We start from the raw sequence: 23,602 nt of genomic DNA on the forward strand, positions 1-23,602 counted from the left end.
GCTACTGCTTGAAACCCTCGGAGCCCCTTTTGGGGAGGCCCTGAGACGCCCCAAACCAAGCAGGGAGGCAGCAGCAGGCGAGAAGACCTGGGCCGAGAGAGGGGGGAGGGGGAGGGAGGGGACCCTGCCGTGGGCTTCCCAAGAGCCAAAGGGAGGGGGCCGTGGAAGGGCTGGAAGAGGAGGTGGGCTGGAGGTGGGGGGCAGAGGGGCACAGCCCCCCCTAATCGCTGGACACGTGGTGCTCGTTCTGGAGGGCGTGCCAGCGTTCGATCTTCTTATCCTTGTTTTTGAGGCACTCGTACCAGTGTTTCAAGCGCTCGCCCTTGGCTGTGATGCCCAGCTGGCAACCGCCTGCAGCGGGGAGAGAGAGAGAGAGAAAGTTGGGAGGGGCCCACCCACCCCCCGGGCGGGGTCACCTCGGGGCTGGCCCCAGCAGGCCCCTTCCCAGGCCTTCTCTGCCTTCAATGAAGGGGGCCGCTGAAGACCCTGCCCCCCTTGAGGCAAGGCCTTGAAGACAGGGGTCTCCGACAGCAGCAGCTTATTTAAGACCCCCAGAATTCTCCTGGTTTGATAGGAAGCGACCTTCCATTGTTCTAATTCGAAGCAGGAGAGGCCGACCTTGCAGACTTGTGGACTTCAACTGCCAGAATCCATGCTGGCTGGGGAATTCTGGGAACTTGGAGTCCACAGGTCTTCCAGGTTTAAGGGTCTCATTTCACCATCCTCCCCGCAAGACCAGCCTCCTTCCGAGAAGCCCCCCTTGGAAGAAGCCAGGAGACCACCCCCCACCCCCCCGGCAGCCACTCACCAATGTAATCGTTGGACTTCCCAATGTCGTAATCCCAGACGGAGATATCCAGGGACTTCTTGGCCAGGTCGCTGTGCTTTATATCGTAGAAAAATTCCTATCCCAAGAGAGAGAAGGGACCAAGAGGCAGGAGCGGATCAACAACCGGAACAACAACACAAAACGGGTCTCTGGGTGTGTGTGTGTGTTTGTTTCAGCCTTTAAAGAAAGGAACTGATTTGCTACCAGCTTTCCTTCCTTCCTTCCTTCCTTCCTTCCTTTCCTTCCTTCCTTCCTTCCTTCCTTCCTTCCTTCCTTCCTTCCTTCCTTCCCCTTCCTTCCTTCCTTCCTTCCATCCCTTCCTCCCTCCCTCCCTCCTTCCTTCCTTCCTTCCTTCCTTCCTTCCTTCCTTCCTTCCCCTTCCTTCTTTCCCTTCCCCTCCCTCCCTCCTCCCTCCCTCCTTCCTTCCTTCCTTCCTTCCTTCCTTCCTTCCTTCCTTCCTTCCTTCCTTCCTTCCTCCCTCCTCCCTCCCTCCCTCCTTCCCTTCCCCTCCTTCCTTCCTTCCTTCCTTCCTTCCTTCCTTCCTTCCTTCCTTCCTTCCTTCCTTCCTTCCTCCCTCCCTCCCTCCCTCCTTCCTTCCTTCCTTCCTTCCTTCCTTCCTTCCTTCCTTCCTTCCTTCCTTCCTTCCTTCCTTCCTTCCTTCCTTCCTTCCTTCCTTCCTTCCTTCTCTCTGTCTTTCTCACTCTCATTCTTTCTTTCTTTTGGCATCCAAGTGCTTTTTTAAAAAAGAGTGACACATTATTTGTTAAAAATATATTTTTAAACCGTGTACCCGCCACCCGCCCAAAGCAGCCAAGGCAGGCGGCAAACAGAGAAAGGCAAAGAGGCCGATGGGGACGTCATGATCAGGAAAAACTTCGGGGTGGGGGTGAGGGGGGGGGACACAGCAGAAACTCTGCCTCACCTCGTTGAATTCGGGGTTCAGGGTCTTCTTCTTAATCTGCGTCTTTTGCTTGGCTTTCTTGCCCATGTCGGGTTTTAAGCAACTGCGGAAGGGAAAAAGGGGGAAACTCATCAGCAGAGAGGCAGAATGACAGAAGAGTTGGAAGGGACCTTGGAGGTCATTTAGTCCAACCCCCCGGCCCACGCAGGAGAGCCTACACCGCCTTCAGACGAGTGGCTGTCCAATCTCTTCCTGAGCAGCCACGGTGCCTGGAGGCAACTTCCGTTCCCCTGGTTCATTGTTTGCACCGCCAGGAAATTCCTCCTTGGGACGTTTCAAAGGGGGGCAAAAAAAAACCCACCCTCAAAATAAATTGTGGGTGACCTGGGGGTGGGTGGTTTTGTGCGGGGGGCGGGGCTGCAGCCCAAGGGGAAAGAGGTGTGAGGCCTCCAAGGGACAAACGCCTACGGAACAAACGGTGGCCGTGCCAATGTTGGTGCCAACCAATTGTGCCAACCCAGGGATGGAGGACTACGAGCCCCATGCGAGCAGAACCGCCGGCTGCAGAAGGTGGGAAGGGTCACTTTCTTTCCTTCCCCTTTGGCGTCACCTTGGCTGGCCCACCAGGGGCAGGAATGGGATTGGCCCCCAACTCTGCAACCCCGGACCCCCCCACTGCCTAGGCTGAGATTAAAAGCCCCCCCAAAAAAAAGCAGTGCCTTTTCCTGAGCCTGCTCTGCCGCCGAGGCTTTGCCCGGCTTCCTCCAAAGGGGCCCTTTGAGAGGCGGACCTACATTTTGACGAAGGGGTCTGAGTAGCCATTGGCGTCCATGGCGGCTAAGTGGACGCAGCGCACAACGCCGACCACCAGGCCCCCTTTCTGGGTGTTGTACATGAGGGAGACCAGGATCTTCCCGCGTTCTTCCACCTCTCGGCCTTGGTCCATCTGCGGGGAAGGGAAGAGGGGGCACGTGGGGATCTCTCTCCCTGCTCCCCCACCCTCGAAGCTGACCCCGCCCAGGGCACAGAACAACTCCACGGATCCGTGCAGGATCAGAAGAGGCAGAGAGAGAGAGAGAGCGCCTGGCCCGGAGAATCGCCCAGCATCGGACACGAGCGGATGGACGTCTCCTCCCTCCTCCTCCTCTCCCCCTCTTCCTCTTCCTCCTCCCCTCCTCTCATCCTCCTCCTCTTCTTCTTCCTCCTCCTGCTCTTCTTCTTCCTCCTCCTCCTCTCGCCCTTTCCTCTTCCTCCTCCCCTCCTCTTCTCCTCCCCTCCTCCTCTTCTTCTTCCTCCTCCTCCTCCCCTTTTCCTCTTCCTCCTCTTCTTTTTCCTCCTCCTGCTCCTCTCCCCGTTCCTCCTCCTCCCCTCCTCCTCCTCCTCCTCCTCTTCTTCCTCCTCCTCTCCCCTCTTCCTCCTCCCCCCTCCTCCTCTTCTTCTTCCTCCTCCTCTCCTCTCGCCCCTTCCTCTTCCTCCTCCTTCCCCTCCTCTTCTCCTCCCCCCTCCTCCTCCTCTTCTTCTTCTTCCTCCTCCTCTTCCTCCTGTTCATCCTCATCCTCATCATCCTCATCATCTCCCTGCTCAGCAGCTCCAGAGAGACCGTCCTCTCTCCCACCCACCCACCCCCAGTGCTGGGGCAGGGGGCTCAGCCCTCGGAGGAGCCCCTTAACGGAAGGACCCTGGACATGAAGCCCTGGGAAGAAGGGCAGCTGGGATCCAGAAGCTCCATTCGGAGGGAGGGGAAACACTCCCAGGCTGCGGAGGCTCCACGGGGCCACAAGGCGGCGCACGGCGCAAACAAACGGCAGGCGGCCAATCTCTGCTCCTGGGGTTCTGCCGGGAAGCCCAACCACGTCTCACCTCGTCTTCGTACAAGGCCATTCCTCGCGAGGAGCTGGTGGTCCCTGCCCGCTTCATCTGGGAGGAGCAGAGGAGAAGCGCCATCAATGCCCAGAGAGACCCTCCCCAAACTCTGCGTTTTCCCGCCCCCAATGGAACCGGGGTTCAGAGGTTTATCAGGGCCCCAGTCTAGCCTTTGGTCTTCAGCGGGTTCTACTGGGTTTTCCTTCCTCTTGGTTGGCCGGACTTCCTCCCGGCTTATAAGCAGCCATCCCAGTTTGTGACATAAACCAACAAGCCACCTTTTCTGAGAGGTGGACCTGCCGCTGACACCCTCCTCCGCCTGCCTCCTCCTGGCATGACACTTGGATGAGGGGAGACCCCGCCCCAGCAACCCAGCCGCCAGCCAGAGCGGGCGAGGCCCACCGGGACGACTCTTTCCAGGCAGATGTTGAAGTTCTTCTTCTGGTTGACTTTCAGCTTCTTGAGCGCCACCCTCGTCTCCCCGATGAACTCGTTGTGGCCGAACTTGTCCTCATCACACACGGAGATCCTGAGCAGGAAAAAGCCGCTCAGGTCAACCGGGTCCCTCGAGGGAAAAGGCCCCCCCCCCCCCCCCGCCTGCCAGCCTGCCCCAAATCGGTGCGCGAACACGGGAAGCCCGGCGCGTTCCGTCAAATGCAGGCAGCCCCTGACTTACGACCACAACGGAGCCCAGATTTCGGTTGTTTGGCGAGACATTTGCTCAGCGAACGTTGTCCCCCCTTTTATGACCTTCCTGGCCACGGTTGTTAAGTGAAATCAGGGCCCTTTGTGGAGTTGGCAAGGTTAAGGGAACTGGGCCTGCCTCCCTTGATTTGGCTTGTCAAAAGGCCGCGAAAAGGGAGGATCGCGTGGCCTTAGGAAAGAGCGACCGTCGTAAGGACGAGGTCTGGATTTTGATCCCGTGACCCCGGGGGGCAAGGATGGAAAACGGCCCCGGGCCACTTCTTTCAGTGCCTTCGTGACTTTGAATGCTAGATGGATGCTAATTGTAAGTCGAGGACCACCCAAAGACAAAGTGCCCCGTGTTCTTCCTGCCTCCTGGGGGATTCTGGGAGTGGAAGACCCCGTCTCCCCCGCCCATCTCAAAGGCAGGAAAAGCGTCTCCGGCCAACCGCTGGGGGCCTCCCGGTGGGGCCCAGGCCGCCCTCTTGCCTTAAGGTCTTCCTCTGCATGTCCTCATCCGTGATGCCGTGGTAGACCAGGGTCTCATTCCACACGGGGTTCCGGGTGTTCCTCAGCGTCTTGGTCCTGAGTTTGTTGGACTGGAAGAGGGCGGGGGTGGGGTGAGGAAGGGGCCCATGGGTATCTCTCTCTTGAACCAGACGGTCCCACTGGGCCTCCAGATCCTCCCCTCCCCCCCTTACCTTGCTGGGCCCCGGCAACAGGTGCAGCTTGACGTAGGGATCCGCCAGTCCGTTGGAATCCATCGGCTTCAAGCCCTGATAGAAGAAAGATCCCGCAGAGGTCAACGAGGGTGGAGAGAATTGCAGGTTAACAGAGCTGGAAGGGACCTTGTAGGTCATCTAGTCCAACCCCAAGCAGGAGACCCCACACCATTTCTGACAAAGGGCAGTCCAGTCTCTTCTTGAAAGTCTCAAGTGATGACGCTCCCACAACTTCCGTGGATAAGCTGTTCCATGGGTTGATTGTTCTCCCTGTCAGAAAATTCCTCCTTATTTCCAGGTGGAATCTCTCCTCGGTCAGTTTCCATCCATTATTCCTCGTCTGGCCTTCGGGTGCTTTGGAAAAATTGCTTGACCCCTGGCCTCCTCTCTGGAGCAGCCCCTCAAATATTGGAAGGCTGCTCTCCTGTCTCCCCTGGTCCTTCTCTTCACCAGACTAGCCGGGCCCAGTTCCTGCAACCGTTCTTCCTATGTTTTAGTCCCCTAATCCTGGTTGTTCTTCTCTGCAAGTTTTCCTAGAGTCTCCACATCTTTTTTATAGTGTGGTGACCCAAACTGGACACAGAGGAGTCTAGGTGTGGCCTTACTAAGGCTTTATATAAAGAAAAAAAAATACCCCTTTACCTGCTTCCCTGCCGCCAGTTTTACCCACCTGTCTTAAAGCCCACCTGTCCCAGATGGGGAAAAAGGAAGCGGCCTACCTTGGCCTTAATGATGGCGCATTGCAAGGAGCTGTTTTCCTGGTTGTAGAGGAGGCTGAAGTCCAAGGCCCCCAGGGTGGCTGTTGGGACAGGAGCGAAGGGCGAATGGGTTAGGGTGGGGGAAGACCAGGGCCAAGGGGGAAATGAAGGATGTCTCTCGGAGTCGGCTGCACCCAGGCAGTGCCGGCATGTTCACTCCTAATAAATCTTCTTTAAGCTTTGAAAAGCCGGCTAGAGACTCGTGATTTAAACGGGCGTCACTCCCGGAGCCCTGACAGCGGAACCACCTACTTGTCTCATCGGAGTCGTAGCTGTTGGCTTCCTCTTCGTCGTCATCGTCCGGAGGAGGGGGCCGGGGGGCCGCAGGGGCAGCAGGCTGAGCCATGGCCTGGCCGTAGGGAGCCCCCTGCCTCTCTGCCCCCGCCGCGGGGTACCCGGGCCCGCCACTCTCCTCCCTGGGTGGCACAGCAGGAAGAGAGGCAGGGGGCTCCGCGTGGGAGAGAGCCATGGAGGACGCTCCTGCGAAAGGAAAGAGAGCAGCCGAGAATGGCTGGAGGGAAAAGCCAACGTTTTCTCTGGAAACAGGCATGGACACAATCAGGTCCAACTGTCTGCGATGGGCCCAGGCGGAAGATCAGCCCGGGAGCTCGGCCTAAGCTCAGCTCTGACCTCGTGAGGTGAGGTGGGTGGTGGGAATGCGGCTGAATCTCAGAGCCCAGCCCTCCACCCCTTTTACACACAGGCCCGGCTGGGTGGGTGGGTGGGGGGTCCCCGGCGTGACGCAGCCACCCTACTGGACCTGGTCCTGCCCCCTGGGCAGAGGGGCTCTGGTGGGGAAGCGCAGCGGGGGCTCTGGTGCCAGCAGTCGGGGCCGCGTGGGCTCGCTTGATCCCTAAGCAGCGGAGAAAAGAAGACGGAGGGAAGGTAACAGAAGGGATCCAGCTACAGAGATCTGGTGGAATCTGCTGGGGGCAGATCCACCGGGATGAGGGTGGAGAAGAAAGGCAGTGGAAACATGCTCAGAGGCACTCTTTTCATGGCGGAGGTTGCCAGATGTACACACACACACACACACTCACACAGAGGAGGAGATTCGACCTTGGCCTTGAGAGCAGTGGGGTCTCCAACCTTGGCCACTTTAAGACTTGTGGACGTCACAAAGCAAAGCTGGCTGAGGAATTCTGGGAGCCGAAGTCCACAAGTCCGAACGTGGCCGAGGTTGGAGACCTCACTGCTTTAGGGCACAGTGTTGGTGGCCATGGAGGAAATCCGGCTGGATCAGGCTGGCTGGGGAATTCTGGGAGATGGAAGTCCACCCTCTTAAAGCTGCCAAGGTTGCCAAACACAAGCCCTCTGCACGGCTGCCGGAAGAACACCCTCACACAGACACACAGACACACACACACACACACACCCCGTCTTCCTCTGCTCCCCCTCACCTCCGGGGCTCCGAGCGACTTCATTCTCAGCTGGGTAATCCTGGCTCGGCCGGGCCGCTCTGGGGTATTCGCTGCCACTCGGTGCCATCCTGGCCTCGGAAGGTTTTCGATGAAGTGGGGGGTAATTTCCCCGATTGGGGGCTGCTGGCTCAGCTCCTGTTTATATTTGGGGGGAGAGAGAAATGAGACAACTGGAAAGCTCCTGTTGTTTCCTGCAGTTGCTCCCTGGAATAAATGGGGTTGGGGGGCAGTTGGGAACCCCCCCTTCCTTGCACCCTCTTCCTCCCCTCCCAGCAGCCACGAGGAAAGGAAGCCAAATGCTTTGCAAGGCATCCTCATTTTCATTCGTCCTCCCTGCCTGTCTGGGATGGGGGGAAAAAAGGATTTTATTCTCATTTTCCCCCAAGAAAATAGAAGCTGAGCTCTCTCTCTCTCTCTCTTTCCATCCCCCACCTCTGGCTGCCTGGATCAGCTGTTCTGGGGAGCCAGCTAATGAGTGTTCAGACCGCTTGTCAATCAGCCAGCCCGGCCTGGCGTTCCTGGCGGGTTTGGCAATTCCAGGCAATTGACAGAGTAATTCAGATTTTAATAATGGCCCAATCACTCAGAATGAGCCGTTCCGGATGAGCAGCTGACAACCGCAGCTTTTGGGTGGGGTGGGGGCACCCAAGGCCAGGCGGGGGCCAGAGCAGGAGCTGCAGAAGCTGCAGAATCCTTTGGGGGGTGTCAGCCTGGGACACCCCCACCCCAAAGCCAGCCTCCCCCAAAATGAAACCTCACTTGACAGGCAGAGGGACCCGGTGCCTTACCGTACGGGCCTTGCTGGGCGGGAGCAGCAGCAGCAGCCGTGGCTGGGTCTTGTTGGCGAGAAAAAAAAAGGAGATTTCAGGTCACCGAAGCAGAAAAAGGATGGATAATTATTGGCTTCGTTTTCCTTTATTTTTCAATTTATCAACTGCTTCCGCAAAGGCGGCTCTGCCAGACCCTGAAAAGATGCTGCAGGACAGAGGAAGGAGGCTGCCCTCTGAGCCCTTCTGCAAGCTGGATTATTATGGGATGCTGAAACTTGCCCCCAAAGACCTCTCTGGCACCTGGGCACAGCCCCCCCCAAAAGCCCCCCTATTTTCTTTGGTCAAGGTTACAGGGCATGATCTGTTTGCCAGCCTCCCGATGGGGGCACTCAAAATCTCGTTGGGTTGTTGGCTTTCGCTTGGCTCGTCCTGACAAATCGGAGGCCCATTTCACGGGCAAAGTCTTCCCGGAGATTTGACACAAGGCTGGTTGGCTTCGGGCTGCTGTCTTAAGTCTTCTGCCTCTCAGTGCAAACTCTCTTGACAGCTAAAAAGTGACACACACCCCCTCCCCCCCCAAAATAGCCCGGAGGAAGCCGTGCATCTCCTTCAGTGCCTACATTTGAAAGGCAAACTGACCCCGTGCCCACCCAGCAACCCTCCCGGGAAAAATAAACCCTTTTTAAAATACTGTTTTCCTTCTTTGGGTGCAGCTCAATCTAGAACAAAGAAGGAATTTCCTGGCCGGGGCGGAAGAGCTTCAGAAGTTGTGGGGGCTCCAACAATGGAGGCTTTCAAGAAGAGAGGTTTGCCTAAAGTGGTATAGGATCTCCTGCCTTGAGCAGGGGGGTGGACTAGGCGGCCTCCAGGGTCCCTTCCAACTCTGCCGTCCCGGGATGAGGCTGGTTCCTGCCTCCCTGCAACCCCTCTGAGGTCGGGGGGCCAAACCTTTAGGGCTCACCGGGGCTCTGCTGGTGGGAATACGGTGCTGCTGGCTCCTGCGTGGGGGGAGCAGGCCTGCTGGCGGCCGGCGGGGCCTTCTTGGCAATGGGCATAGGCTGGGGAAGCATCTGCTTGGGCAAACCCTTGAAGAACCAGGCCCCGGAGCGCTTCCACACCTGGACAGTGGAGAGGGGAAGAGAGGGAGGGGTCCAGATTAAAGGGATCCGGTCAATGGGACGGAAGGGGTACCGTCCTCCTGGGGCTCACAGGACTTTTAACAAACCTCTGGATCCCGGGGCTGCATTCGACTTTACTTATTAAATTCAGACACCGCCTATGTTGCTATCCAAATGCAATAAAATATATAAAAGCAATTACAGCTATAACAGCAATCCAAAGGGTTAACTTTCCTTCTTCTATCTTTTCTGTACCCTGAGAGCTTCTGCACCAAAGACAAATTCCTTGTGCTTCCAATCACACTTGGCCAATCAAGAATTCCATTCTGATTCTTATTCTTATTCTTATTCTTATTCTATTCTATTCTATTCAAATTCTATTCTATTCTATTCTTCATTCTATTCTATTCTATTCTATTCTATTCTATTCTATTCTATTCTATTCTATTCTTTCTATTCTATTCTATTCTATTCTATTCTATTCTATTCTATTCTTCTTTCTATTCTTTCTTCTATTATATTCTTTCTTCTATTTTATTCTATTCTAATTCTAATTCTATTCTATGCTATTCTTGTATTGTATTGTATTGTATTGTATTGTATTGTATTCTATTCTATTCTATTCTATTCTATTCTATTCTCTATTCTTTTCTATTCTTTCTTCTATTATATTCTTTCTTCTATTCTATTCTATTCTATTCTATTCTATTCTATTCTATTCTATTCTATTTCTATTCTATTCTATTCTAATTCTATTCTATTCTAATTCTATTCTATTCTTTCTTCTATTGTATTGTATTGCATTGCATTGCATTGTATTCTCTATCCTATCCTATCCTATTCCATTCTGCTGAACGCTCTGCTAGGAACCCTGGAGGAGGAATCTTCCCCTCCTCCAGGCCCCCATCGCGTGAGGGCGGCCTTCAGCTTGGAAAGGGGCGCCTGCTGCAGAAAAGGACCGCCCCCCCCCCACAGCTCCGCTCTAGCTTTGAGCCCCAAAGGGGACACATCCCCAGCGTTCCCCAGGGGCGACCCCGGAGGGGCGAGGGGCGTCTCCAGGGCCCACCTCTCTCTGCTCGGTGCAGATCTTGCACAGCCAGACGGAGTGGGGCCGGTTGTTGGTGGTCTGGATGCCGCATTTGGTGCAGACGTTCTGCGAGGAAGAGAAACGGGCAAGGATGGCGCCTGTCCTGGGCGGCAGTGCAGAAGGCTCCGGGTTCAAAGGGGCTGGGTGCCAGAGCAGCGTTTCATCCGTCGTGTCTGCAGCCAAGATGCCGCCCTCCTGGCTTTGCGCAGAGACCCGCCTCCCCTTTAGTCCACTTAATTAAGAGACTTAATTAAGAAGAAGATTAATTTAAAAAAGAGCTTTAACAAAGGCAGAGGAAAGGCAGAAAGCGAGGCATTTTGCAAATGGGAGAGAGATGGAGAAAGAGGAAGAGAGAGAGAGAGAGAGCAAGAGAGAGGAAAGAGAGGAATGCTACATGGAAGCGGAAGACTGAAAGAAGACCCCTCGTGCAGGGGCGCAAGAAAGACACTGACACACACACACACACCCTCACCTTTTTGCAGTCTTCACACACCACACAAGCCGAGCCTGGGTGACCCAGCTGTTCTCCACACAAAATGCAGCGGTTCACTCCGTCGCCTGCCATGTTACGGCGCATGTCGTCCAGACGAGTCATGAGGCGCCTAAACCGAGAGATACGAGTGAGATCCAGACACACACACACACACACAGAGTACAGCTTGTGGACTTCAATCCCCGGAATTCTGGGAATCCAGGCTATGCTGGCTGGGGAATTCTGGGAGTTGAAGTCCCCACGTCTTAAAAGTGACCAAAGCCACAGCAGTGACGAGGCCACCGACAGTATTACCTCCGGGCAGATCAACGGTGGGAACAGGACTCTCTCTCCTCTTTAGCAGCCAACCACACACACACACACACACACACACACACACACACAGGCCGGGGGGGGGGGTGGAGAGAGATAATTAAGGCAAGCAAGACCCCAATTGCAACTGGACCCATCTGTTAGCAGCAGGAATGCTGTGGAAGGCGGATAGACCACGCTCAAAGGACAAACACCTGGAACGCAGGAAGGTTTTGAATGGAGGCAGGCTGCCTAAAACAGGAGCGAGATTAAAAATAGCAGGTGCAACTAAAATAATAATGCATGATTTGTTCTGTGCCAAGAGCCAGGGAAGTGCCAGCTACGGAGGGAGTTCAGAACATCAGACCCATCGGGAATTTCATTCCCTACCTGCCTAGGGTGACCCAGATCTGACCGTACCGGCGTAGAATTTTAGAGTCATCAGAATAGTGACAGATCTGATCTATTTTCCAGCTTTGGGAGTAATCTAACCAATAATCAGAGGCCTCTAAACCTAGTTTTTCTTTCTAATGAGCTTTGCTGTGTTCTTGCAGCTTAGGTTCTCTCTACACCGTTTATGACGATATTTTTTCTTTCCAAAACCCCCAAAGCGGGAACGCGATAGAAATCTGAAATGCCAACAGAACCACGCCCGCAAAATGCAAACGATAGCAAATATATCTTTTGCCCGTCCACTGCCTTCTTCTGTGCATTCAGTGCCAGGTTGTGAAAGTGGGGGTGTGTGTAAAAAGTCTCAGAGTGCCCCTAAGCGGAACAAGAATCTGCGTTTCTCAACTTTGGCAACTCAAAGATGGGTGGACTTCAAACACTACCACCACCACCCCCGAATTCCCCCCGTCACGCCACTGCGAGATGGCAAGGCTGTGAGACACAGTGATCCAAACCCTCTGGACTCAACAGCCTGCAACGCTGGCCCACCAAGGCTACTTGATTTCTCCAGACCTGCACTTTGCAAGAGTGTTTAAATATTTAACAAAACTGCCCAAAAGAAGGGAGGAGGATGGGGGCAACAAAAGAGAACAACTGCAAAGGCACAATTGAAAGACACAACGTGCTGGTAAGCAAGAAAGCCCAACAGCTAAGCAGAGGTCCCCAAACTTTAAGGTCCCCAAGCAGAGGTCCCCAAACTTTTAACTTGGCAACTTTAAGACTTGTGGACTTCAACTCCCAGCAAAGCTGGCTGGAGAATTCTGGAAGTTGAAGTCCACAAATCTTAAAGTTGCCAAGTTTGGAGACCCCTGAGCTATAGCAACATTGAAAATTAAATTGTTAAAGCACAATCATCAAGAGGATTTAATTCTCTTAAATTATTCTTTGTTGGGGGCTTTGCTCACCTGTTGGCCCTTGCCCTGAGGAACTCAGGTTTAAAAAAAGACCTCAAATTTAACCCCAACGCATTAAAAAGACCCCCGCCAGAACAGAGTCCCAGGGAACAGCAAATGGTAAGCCAGAACAAAGCTTCTCCAATCACCAATCCGATCCAACAAGATGCTGCCAAAACTTTCTGTCTTCTCCTTTCGCAACATGGACTGAACAAGCCAGATCTCACAAACCAGCCTGTAACCCTGGAAACCTTGCAAATCTCAGTTCTGGTTTGTTTTGGTCCTATTATCAACTGCGGTCGATTTTTTCCCCTGCAAACCTGGGTTTTTTTTTGGCCCCAACCCCTAGCGATCCAGAAAAGTTGGGAAAGTCCAGACTTTGGGAAAAACCAAGCCTCCGCCCCCCCCAGTGCCCATAAAGCACCTCCACTTTCAGGTTGCCAAAAGCCAGGCCCCGTCACCGTCTGTTGTTTGGGCTGGCAGGGAAAGCAACGCTTCGGCGTGCCAAAGCCAATCTGGTTGACTGATCGCAGCAAGATCTCAATATTTTCTCCTGCCATCTTTGGCAAGCTACAATATTTCTCCAGGGAGAGCACGCACACACCCCCATTTGGCACGCAACCACCACACATCAAGTGGGTGGGCTGCTTCGCGAGGGCTTCTCGGGGAAGCTGCCGCTGATGAGCCATCACCGCGGGTTTAGATTTAGATTAACAGAATTGGAAGGGACTTTGTAGATCATCTAGCCCAACCCCACCCCACCCCACCCAAGCAGGAGACCCTACACCATTTCTGACAGACGGCAGTCCAGTCTCTTCTTGAAAGCCTCCAGGGATGAAGCTCCCACAACTTCTGAAGGCAACTTCTGTTCCATCGGTTGATTGTTCACTGTCAGAAAGTTTCTCCTTATTTCCAAGTTGAATCTCTCCTGGTTCAGTTTCCATCCATTATTCCTTGTCTGGCCTTCAAAGATGCTTTGGAGAACAGCTTGACCCCCTTCCTCCTCCTCTCTGGGGCAGCCCCTCAAATATTGGAAGATGCTCTCCTGTCTCCCCTGGTCCTTCTCTTCCCTAGACTAGCCAGGCCCAGTCCCCCCCGACGTCCTTCCTTCCTCTCTGGAAAACTGGATGCTTCCTCCTCCCTTTTGCCTCCTGCACGCATTTTGCAGCTGCTGCTGTCAGCCGCTTCCTGGTGAGATACGAAGGCTGCAAATGGACCCCCCACCCCCACCTTCTCGTCTTCCCCCTGGAAAGAACTGGTGCAGTGCAGCAGCGGAGAGGAGAGGAACTAAGTCGGCCGAACTCTTTCCTCCCTCCCCGCAGGGCTGGTAAACGGAAGCAGCAGCAGGGATTAAAGAATAATAATAACAATAATGATGATAAATAATGATGATGATGATGATGATAATGAGGAGGAGGAGGAGGAGGAAGAGGAAGAAGAGGAAGAGGAAGAGGAAGAGGAAGAAGAAGAAGAAGAAGAAGAAGAAGAAGAAGAAGAAGAAGAAGAAGAAGAAGAAGAAGAAGAAGAAGAAGAAGAAGAAGGAAGGAGGAGAGGAGAGGAGGAGGAGGAGGAGGAGGAGGAGGAGGAGGAGGAGGAGGAGGAGGAGGAGGAGGAGGAGAAGAAGAAGAGAAGAAGGAGGAGAGGAGGAGGAGGAGGAGGAGGAAGAAGAAGAAGAAGAGGAAGAGGAAACCTTTCCCAAATTGCACAACCGTGGGGGTTAAACCTGGGAATGTTGATTTTTGCCTGCGCTCTTCTTTAAAGTGGCTCCACTCACCCCAAACCCAAAGGCAGGGAGAGAAACGAGGAAGCTGAGCCACAACCTATCTTCCTCTTCCTCCCCCTCCCCCCACTACTTCTTTTGAGGAGGGGGCTCCTGGCCTGGGGGGTGGGGATCAGAGACCCAAGGGCCGAAGGTCTCTCCTTCCTCACCGGATCCTCTCCTCCTCCATCTCTTCCATCTTCTCGGCTCTCGCAATGACTCGGTTGATGATCTCTTTCTCTTCATCGGTCAGTTCCTCGGCCTTCCGCCCCCGTTCCAGCTGCTTTCCATGGGCTGAGTGACCCTCAGGAGCTCTGGGGGGGGGGGAGAAAAGAATAGTGCCCATCACCCCATAAAGAAGGACTCTGTGCCAAGCCTTGAAGAGTCGGGCAAAATGGGCCACCATAGAGAGAGCTTTCCCACTGAGGTTCGCTTATTTATTTCCTTTCTAGCTCGATTCCTGTCCTTTGCTACAAAACTAGGTGGTCGGGCTTAGTTTTGGGGGAGGAAAATAAGGGGGGGGGAAGCATTCTGCCTCTGCCTACTAGCATGCATTGGTATTCATCTGGCTAGCGTCCTGTCAGTGTGTGAGAGTTGAAGGATGTTTGGACACTGAAACAGTATTTGCTGTGTGAGCAAGAAGGAGACAGCAAGGAGCCTGGGTGGCTCAACTTTTCTGTACTAAAGCTGCTTGGTTTTCTGAAACTGAAACTGAAACCGGATCTCCCCTCCTCTGCTTGTGTTTTGCGTTTGGAACAGGTTTCTTATCAGGTGGGGAGGAAGAGTAGAACTCCTTAGCATCAGAGCGTGTCAATAATATAGGAAATACTAAATGCTGAGATGGTCATTTGGAAAAATCCTTTCTTAGTGAGCCCCTAGAAGCCAAGAGGAACCTACGGGCCAAATTTCAAGTTTGTAAGTTTTACGGTTCTGGAGATTTTGTGATGATGCGTGAGGGGTATTTCGCTTTTCTATATCTAGATTTCATTTTATGTTTCTTAACCACCTTAAAACCTGGATTCATAAGGCGCTTTCGGTGCCGGTCCATATGACCAGAAGGCACCTGAGCAGCCTGCAGAGAACTGCTCCCACCCCTTCCGAAGAAGACCCCCCCATAAGTGGCCCAGCCTGGCCAAGGCCCTTCCCACTAGCTGTGGCTCCCAGGCGTGGCACATGGGATTCGCTGCAAGAGACTGGCCTTGAGGGACCCCTCCTGGGGGACATCATCTTCTGGAACAGGGCTTGTTCAAAAGACCCAACCACTGGTACCGCCGATCCATTCAGGCTGCCACCAGCTGCTGGGGCTCCAGAAACAGGAAAAAGCTCGCTTGGGTTTGCCAAGTGGAAAAATAAGGGTTGTGCCTCCGAAGCCAGTTCCTTTAATCATCTGTTTGTCCTCTTCACATAATAAGCCAGCATTTTTGGCTCACGGTGTTGTATAAATCAGCCGGCTTCGTTTCCTGACACTGGCAGGCTATATTTTGCTAAATAATAAAAAGGAATTTGCGTGCATCGGGTGATCCTCTCCGAGGGGTTGCAGAAAACAGGCTCACTGCAGTTAAAGTGAATCAGGACGAGACTAAGGGAAACATATAAGTGTATAGATATCTATATATCTATATTTGATGGGAAAGACCTTACGGGCAATTGCTCCTTTTTTGAAAATGCCAGAAATTTTATAGAGTGCAGGAACTAAAGCCTAATCACAAAAGTATTGGCAAAGGAATAGCAACCCTAAAAATGATAACAATAATAATACTAATAGAACTGAGGTTTCGATGTGCCAAAATTCACCAGCAACGAATGTCAAGATACCCGCAGAGCCATGGCTCCAGCAGCCAAATCCCTCTGGGCTGTGCTCTGCCCCCCCGCCAGTGACCTGCAAGCAATTTAAAACCTAATGAATTCCCTCCCTCCCACCCTTCATATGTCTTCTCTTTCCTTCTCCGCAGGCCATTAGCATCCAGGCAGTTGATCAGAGAGCGAAGAGTTCTTGTGCAGAGCCAGAGATGCATATATTATTTAAATTCCTGGAATTGAATTCAGGCACTAAATCCAGGAGCGAGGCGAGGTAGAACAGGCGCTTCAGGGTGGAAATTAACAGAATGAATTCAATTATGTGGGGCAAAGCCGGTCAGCGAGACGCGGAGGTCCAACAAGGAGGTGCTGATTAATGCGCAGACAAGCCCTGGGCTCAGAGGCGGCCTTGGGGCGCAGGCACCCATCTTACGATTGGAAAGGAGCAGAGGGTGTGGGGTGGTGGTGGAAAGAGCATCTAGATTCCCTGGCTGGGGGTGGAAGGGGTCCTTGAGGTCATCAGGCCCAGCCTTCGGTTTGGTGCAAGAGCATAGCTGGAGCATCTACAGCAGGGTGGGGCTTTGTGGCAACTTTAGGAGCTGTGCACTTCAACTTCCAGAATTCCTGAGTCCAGAAGTCGTGAAGTTGCCTCCGTCGCCCACCCCTGAAGGAGAGGCCTCTCTACCCCTCCCCTTGGAAACCTCCAGCCTTGGAGACCCCACCGGTTCTCTGGCGCCAGGACCTCCAGCTCCTTCAAGGGACCCATAACCCCCACGAAACCACCCGTAGCATCACAAAAGACCCTTTGTTTTGGTCCTTTGTGTGCTCTGCACAACCGTGGTGAGCACAGCGTGTGAAGCCACCCGACTAATTCAGGGAACCAGGGTTACCCAAACCGAGGCCTAGTGGGGCATGGACATCCATCTGCCAAAGGGAACTCTACGGACAGAGCCTGCTCACCTGGCCTGAAGAGCCCCCTGCCGATCGCTCTGATACCCCCACTGACTGGGGCTGCTGCTGACTGCCGTGTCCGTCATGGTGTTAAGTCAGGAGAGTCTGAAAAACAAAAGATTTGCACGTTTGAAGCGGGAGGAGGAAGAGGAGAAGGAGGAGTTGGCCCTTCCAGGAAAGGCATATCTGGATCTCTCCACTTTTGGGGCCATCTGCAGCTGTGATCTCCTTCCCATGCACCCAAAGATCACAGAGGTGGTTGTGGTGGAAGGTAGTCTGGATTCCCAGGAGGGAGGGGCTGCCTTCCAGAGAGCAAAGCATGAGAGAATTTGATTGGCAGAAAAGGGTTCAGGTGGCTCCTCCCCAGCAGCTCCCAGGATATCAATAGCTGCTTGAGTCTGGCAAGATTCTGTCTAAAGGCAAAGAACAATAAGGGAACTACTCTGAAGCCATGTGGTCTTTCTTGGGGCCGGACACCCTGTGGGAAACATCCCTGGTGCCACCAAGAGCCACCTGGAAACATCCCGAGCTGGAGCGCAAGGGGCGGTTCTCTGGGCCAAGCGAAGCTTTTCTGCCTGCATTGGGGCATCCAGCCATTGCAAGGAGAAAACGTTTCCCAGTAGAGTACTCTTGCAAATGGATTCTTGCTGCATGCCAACTTGCTTGCCACTGGAAACGGGCCAGCAGCATGGCACTTTAGCAATCAAACTGGGAGAGTTGGAACAGGCCCCCCTGGCTTCCTTCGGCTCCCTTCCACCATCCATCATTCCCCGGTTCTGGTGCCTCAGCAGAACTCTGGCAGTCTTTTTGCACAGTCTCCCAACTGTTAATTTTCTAAATGGCTCAGAATGTCTCTTTCTTCAATGTCATTTCTTCTTTGGCCCCCATTTCACAGCAACCGGCAGCCTTCAGGCCGGAATCACAAAATGGTAGCCCTTGGGGCTGGGTGGGGATTTCTGCCTTTGCGGGGCTTTTTTACACCTGGCTGGCCCTAAAAAACACACCTGCAGCCTGCCCAGGTCCACCTGGAGGGTCAGTGAGCCATGCCTCTGCCCATGAAACGGGCCAGGTGACCTCTGCCAGCAGGCTTCCTGGAGACTGCGGTCCCCATCATCACCATGCAGCTCTTCCCTGCTCACCCAGCACCCCTCCAAATTTAAGAGGAATAAAGAGCCACCAATAGGTCTTTGGCCACCAAGGAGAGGGAGACGAATAGCCACTTTCCAAAAAGAATTTGCCTTCCTTGTGTTTCCAAATGGCTAGCTGACATTCCCGCGGAGAGCCAGCCGGGCAACCAGGAGCGGGAGGCAGGTCCATTGTTGGGCTTTGAGGAACAGCACACAGTTGTGTTGCTTATCTAACTCCATCAACAGTTTCTTGGCTGGCTGAAGAGCATTGGAAAAACTGCCAAGTTTCCCCGAAGTCAGGGGTCAACTGGCTGAGGAATTCTGGGAGTTGAAGTCCACGAGTCTTCAAGTTGCCAAGATTGGAGACCCCCTGCTCTAAGTAACTCATTCCAGGCCTGCGGGAAAGCAGCAGAGCTGGGAAGAGACCCTTCTCTCTGCCTCCGGTGGACCCCCCCCCAATTCCTGCAGGGGGAGAAGGGCAAAGGGGTTGGAGGGCCCCGGAGAGGCAGGCAGCTCCGGGCAGAGGCTCCAGAGCTGGGAGGGAGGCAGGGCGCTCTGCAATGCAGCTCTCTTCCATCCTGATCAGGGGGAGCAGAGAAGGTGGCCACGAAGGAGGCAGTGTTGGGCTTCTTTCGGTCCTGCCTGCTTTACCCAGTTCTCTTTAAAAGGGGGGGGGGGAACCTACTGAGAAACTTCAAAGTACCACTGACCTGAAAGGACAGGAAGGGAAGAGACGGACGGAAGGGAGTAGAGGAAGAAAGAAACAGGGAGAAAGACGGAGGGAGAGAAATCTCTCCGTCTTTCTCCCTCTTTCCTCTCCCTTCCCTCCGCCTCCTCCCTTCCCGTTTCCTGAGCGCATTTCAGAATTAATGACAGGCGGGTCCTTTTCCTTGTTGGAAGAAGAGCAAGACAGAGATGGACAGATTCGGATCACATTTATTTACATAAAACAAGAGGTGGGGTGGGGTGGGGGTGGGGGGAGGCATCCCTTCCCCCCTCGTCTTCTTCTCTGACCCCGATTCAAACCACCCGAGCCTTTTCCGCCAGCGTTCCAAGCTCTTTCCAACACGTGGCCAGGAAATCACCTGTGAAGCCTTCTGCTGTTTGCAGAGGCGATTTGGCAGAGGGAGGGAGGGTGGAATGGCTTCCGAGCCCCCCCCATCCCTCCCCTGCTAACTCTTAAAACATTGATTCTCTCGGGGGGCTGAAGGAACCCACAGCTGTCCTAAGGACGCCCTGCCGTTCCCTATCAGCCATTTCGTAAGCTGTGGTCCTCCTTCAACCGGTCTCTTCCAAAGCCTCCCTCTTTGAGCCAGGCTGCTCTCTGGCTCTGACATCCCAATTAAAACCAGTGTGAACCCCACCCCACCCCACCCCACCATCCCCTAACCCCCTTTTGCAGGATGCTGACAAGGAAGAGAAGCACAGAGTTAATTGCACTGTGAATTACACCCAATTCGCCAGAGAACCGACTGGGGACACGAAGGGCGTGTCAGTTCATTTCTCCACCAACTCATCACTTCGTTCACCCCAGTTCATCCGAAAAGTCCCCAGCTCTTCTTCCTCTCCCCCACAGAGAAAGGGCAGAGGGGCTGCAGCTAAGCTTTGCTCAGTGACAAAGGGTGGGGAGACGTCTGCGTTCTTCTGCGGGGCTTCTGAAGTTGCATCAACAGATGGATAACGAATGCAAGCCGAAGGGGAGGAAGAAGGCAGGGTGAGAGAGAAACCGGGGGTCTCTTTTCTGCCTCTCCACAGCCCCAGGAAGGGACTTGGAGGAGGGGCCAGCAAGGGAATTGCAGCAAGGCTGCCTCGGGGCCGAGGGGAAGGCCAGGACCAGGATGATGGAGAAGGCCCCATGGCTGAATCAGAGGGGAGCTCTCCAAAGTAACCAAGATTAGAATATCTGCAATCAGTGGCAGCTCCTTTCACACTTCATTGGGTGCCCAGATCTCAAACAGCCCCCACCCTTTCCTGGAGAGCCCCCTTACCACAATAGACCCCTCTCAGTTTGCATTCGGGCTGGCTGACCCTCCCACCCCCTTGCCCACAAGTCTGCCTGAGGAAGCCACGCTCAAGGCTGGCTAGGCAGGCCAAAAACTCATCAGCTGCCTAATTACCCATTCCTGAAAAAGTTGCTCCGCCTTCAGCTGCAGGAGCTCTAAAAACTGAGCTGCTTCCAGAGAGGGGAAGAAATTAAATCCAGTGGCCCAGTTTCTCCGTGGAAGAGAGCCTCCCTCGGCCTGCCTCTGCCCAAGAGCTTCTTGGCATCCATTGTCTTGCGTTCAGGAAGAGGGAATCAAACTGGTAGCTATGCTAGTTTGCCGGAGAGGAAGGAGAGCTCCAGCTGGATGCAAAGTCAGCATGCTTTGCGGTGCCTAAACCAAGAAAATTCTAAGCAACAGTTGCCAACTTAGCTGTTCCACAATATCTACAACAAATCCACCCCTCCTCTTCCTTTTCTTTCCTTTCTTCCACCATTCTCTCTCTCCTTCCTTCCTTCCTTCCTTCCTTCCTTCCTTCCTTCCTTCCATCCATCCATCAACTCCCTTCCCTTCCGTTGCATGAAGAATTCAACCCTGCTTTCTCCGATTCTGTTCTCCTTCTTCAGCCCCTCACCCCGGCTACTCATCATTCCAGCCCACTTTTCGCCCTCCTCCCTTCAGGCACCTTCAATCTTTCCATTCCAGGAGGCACCCCTGTCCCCCCCAGGCAACCGCCAGCCCCCCTGCACACCCCTTTCCTCCCTCTTCAGCACCTGACCTGCGTTCCCCTTTCTTGCTATCCCTCGGTCCTATCTAGAGCAAATCTCTTTGCAGTGTGTGTGTGTGTGTGTGTGTGTGTGTGTGTGTGTGTAGGGCTGGTGGGAGAACCATGTCACTAGCAGGACAGGCCTGGAAGCACTGAAAGAGCCTCCCTTCCCCCTTCAGGAGGGGCCATGCACCCCCTGAGCTTGTTTGCACGCGGTCACTTCCTGGAGCAGGAAAATGTCTCCCTTGCAGGGCAAACCCATTCTCTCCCCTCCCCCACAAGGATCTCGCTTGTCTTCCTGCTTCATTTCCTGGGTGGGTGGGGGAGGAGGCAAAGAAGATCCCCTCTGGATTCCAGATTCAGGGCTGCCTGAATCTCAGCAAAGCGGGAATCCAAAAAGGCAGCCAGCCACTGCAGCGCCCTGCAAACCCTGCGATGCAGAGACGGCACCAGCCGACTCATCCCTTCCCCTGGAATTGCAGAGACTAATGACAGGGGAATCAACAGCTCCCTGGGCAGACAAGCGGGTGGGCCAGGGGGAGAGTCGCACCCTGGGCTCTGCCCAGCCACAAAATCCCCGTTCTCCCAATTTCACTGGCCTCCACCTTTGGCTATAGAGCAGGATTGGAAGCACCGCAGCCGTCTATTGCCCTCCGTCGTTCCCAGCGTTCGGCTGTTCTCCTCCAGGGAGTCCTTCCTTCTCACGAGGTGGCCAAAGTCTTTGAGTTTCATCTTCAGGATCTGGCCTTCTAAAGGGCAGTCAGGATTGATCTCCTCTAGGACTGACCGGCTGGACCGCCTTGCCGTCCTAGGCTGCCCAATAACGCAGCCCTCCGTTCTTGCACCTTTCCCCCGGAGCCCTTCGCTCAAGCGTTTCTGGGGATTGGGTTGCCCGGTTTTCTCCTCTTGTGGACCAGAATATTTCTTTCCTGGGATCCCTCTCCGTGCCTCCCCGGCCTTCCTTCCCCTCTGAGGATTCAGAATCCTGCCAGGGTGGAGCCGAGCCCATCCTGAGGGTACCCAGTCAGCAAGGCAGCGTGGTGCACCAGGCGCCTTTGCTGCAAGGGGAAGAAAACTTCAGCGGGGCGCAGCAACATCTTCGCATGGCCGGAGGAGAAGTTGCCTGCAGGAAGGAGCCGTAATCCACACCTGAGGCTGCTCTCTTGCAGCCCCTCTCTCTTCCAAGCCAATATCCGGCAGGCTTGTAGCAAGCACAGCTCGAAAAGCAGCACGTGGCACGGCTGGGCCAGATCATCAATCACACGAAATAATCCATGCGCGGAGAGCAGCCTCTGTGTCCATGCCAGGCACCCTGAAAATCGTCCCTGTCATTCACTGCGAAGCCAGCAACGACGTCCCGAGTTGTTGCTTTGTGGTGGCATAAAATTATGGTTCCCTTCAGCGGCTGCAGATCATCCTGGATGAGGAATGTGATGGTGCGGAGGACGGGGGGCAATTCAAAGGTCGGGGTGGAGCAGGTGAGGGAAGGGGTCAAAAAGACCTCAGGCCGCCTTCTCCCACTTGGAAAGGGGTGCCCCGAGCGAGGGGGAGAGGCGGCAGTCGAACGATGCCCTCCTGCAGGAGCAAAGCAAATCCTCACCCAGGCTGGGCTACGTTTCAAGCCCCCCCTTTGCCCCTTGCCAGCTCTGCTGCATTTCTGCCCCTTCTTGGCTCCTTGCCGAATGTGCTCCCGCAGGGTTAAAAGCCGTTCCTCGATAGTCTTCAACGTTCAGTCGGTGCTCAGGGCTGGTCGGTTCTCCTCTGAAGTTCTCGCCCAGATTAGGTTGCAGATCTTCCTTCCGTGTTTGGTTCTCTGAGATCCGCTGGCACGAAGTTGTGATGTGTGTGTTTCAACTGTGAATGGAGGGAGAATATGGCCACCTTGCCTTCCATGGGCCACTGGTGGCTTCTGGGAAGCCCACAAAGAGGTCTTCTCCAATATTTATCCCTCTAGTCTGGGTGCTTCAGCCCTGGTGGTGGAGGAGGCTCCACTGGGCAACGGCTCGCTTTCCAGATGGGATCTGCCAGGCCCCTTCCTCTCAAGCAAGGTCTTGGTTCGAGCGGCCTTCAACAGGCCTCGGGGTTGACCAACATGGTCAAGACAACGATCCGCACTCAGGGTCTACCACAGAGGTCCCCAAACTTGGCAACTTGAAGACTTGTGGACTTCAACTCCCACAAGTCTTCAAGTTGCCAAGTTCGGAGACCCCTGGTCTACACCCTTCCCAACCAACCATCCCCACCAAGACTGGTTCTTTTCCCCAAGTAGGGAGGCAGCTGCCCCAGAGCACAAAGACCAGAGTTGGGGGTGCCAACCTGTATATCCACCAAGCAAGCCGGCTTCGCAACAGGACCCTGTCCAGTCTGGGGGACCGAATTGGCCTGAACTGCCCTCAAGGCAGGAAGACCCCTTTTTTCTTTCTCCAAATTCCTCTATTGCACCTTTGGTTCTGGTTTCAGGTTCATCCGGCAGAAGCTGCTACAGTAGCCCCGCCGTCTCTTCGGACCCTTGTTCCAGGCCTCTCTTGCCCTGGGCCTCCTTCGCCCTTTGCCAGACCCTCTGCATTTTCTGCCCCTCACCCAGACGGGCGTCTCTCCTTTCCCTATGGGGAAGGAGCCCACCCCCCCAGCAGCCTCACCATGGCAACCGCCCCTCCGGGGGAGATGCACCGGCTCCACCAGGCTGATGGAAAAGCTGTCAGAAACAATAAACTTGCTGACAGCCACAAATCCCTTTTCGGGGACGTTTAATAGCCCTGGGTGAGATTTTGCAGTTGGCTGAAAAGAGGCCACCTGTTTGTGTGGCATTTCCTCCCCCCCGCAGCTTCCTCTGCACCAATTCTGCATTCGTGCCTGGATCTCTCTCTCCTCCGAGAGCAATTCCTTCTCTCAGATGGCAGCCCCCGCCCTGGGACAAAATACCTGGGCCTCCCCAACGAG

At 54.3% G+C, this 23,602-nt stretch overlaps 1 protein-coding gene across 2 annotated transcripts in view; it reads right to left on the minus strand.

Moving 5' to 3' along the window:
- The window catches only part of RPH3A (rabphilin 3A), a 17,041-nt gene extending 74 nt beyond the window's left edge, over positions 1-16,967 (minus strand). The window contains exons 1-18 of one of the 2 annotated variants that reach the window (XM_087942545.1): positions 16,797-16,967; positions 14,210-14,353; positions 10,626-10,755; positions 10,133-10,219; positions 8,910-9,066; positions 7,967-8,014; positions 7,158-7,313; positions 6,518-6,610; positions 6,010-6,237; positions 5,719-5,798; positions 4,979-5,053; positions 4,767-4,876; positions 3,996-4,122; positions 3,591-3,647; positions 2,525-2,676; positions 1,752-1,833; positions 809-905; positions 1-351 (exon numbers count right to left, since the gene is read on the minus strand). The exon at positions 1-351 is cut by the window's left edge and continues 74 nt beyond it. In XM_087942545.1, coding sequence (XP_087798671.1) covers positions 221-351; positions 809-905; positions 1,752-1,833; positions 2,525-2,676; positions 3,591-3,647; positions 3,996-4,122; positions 4,767-4,876; positions 4,979-5,053; positions 5,719-5,798; positions 6,010-6,237; positions 6,518-6,610; positions 7,158-7,313; positions 7,967-8,014; positions 8,910-9,066; positions 10,133-10,219; positions 10,626-10,755; positions 14,210-14,353; positions 16,797-16,873 — 2,031 coding nt within the window. In that variant the 5' untranslated portion in view covers positions 16,874-16,967 and the 3' untranslated portion in view covers positions 1-220. The remainder of the gene's footprint in view (positions 352-808; positions 906-1,751; positions 1,834-2,524; positions 2,677-3,590; positions 3,648-3,995; positions 4,123-4,766; positions 4,877-4,978; positions 5,054-5,718; positions 5,799-6,009; positions 6,238-6,517; positions 6,611-7,157; positions 7,314-7,966; positions 8,015-8,909; positions 9,067-10,132; positions 10,220-10,625; positions 10,756-14,209; positions 14,354-16,796) is intronic. The other variant, XM_087942546.1, reaches the window with a different exon arrangement.
- Positions 16,968-23,602: the final 6,635 nt, after the last annotated feature.

This window comes from Notechis scutatus, chromosome 13 (genome assembly GCF_049901735.1).
Source record: "Notechis scutatus isolate UNSWTSFEM ecotype Mainland chromosome 13, rNotScu1.2, whole genome shotgun sequence".
Lineage (NCBI taxonomy): Eukaryota > Metazoa > Chordata > Lepidosauria > Squamata > Elapidae > Notechis > Notechis scutatus.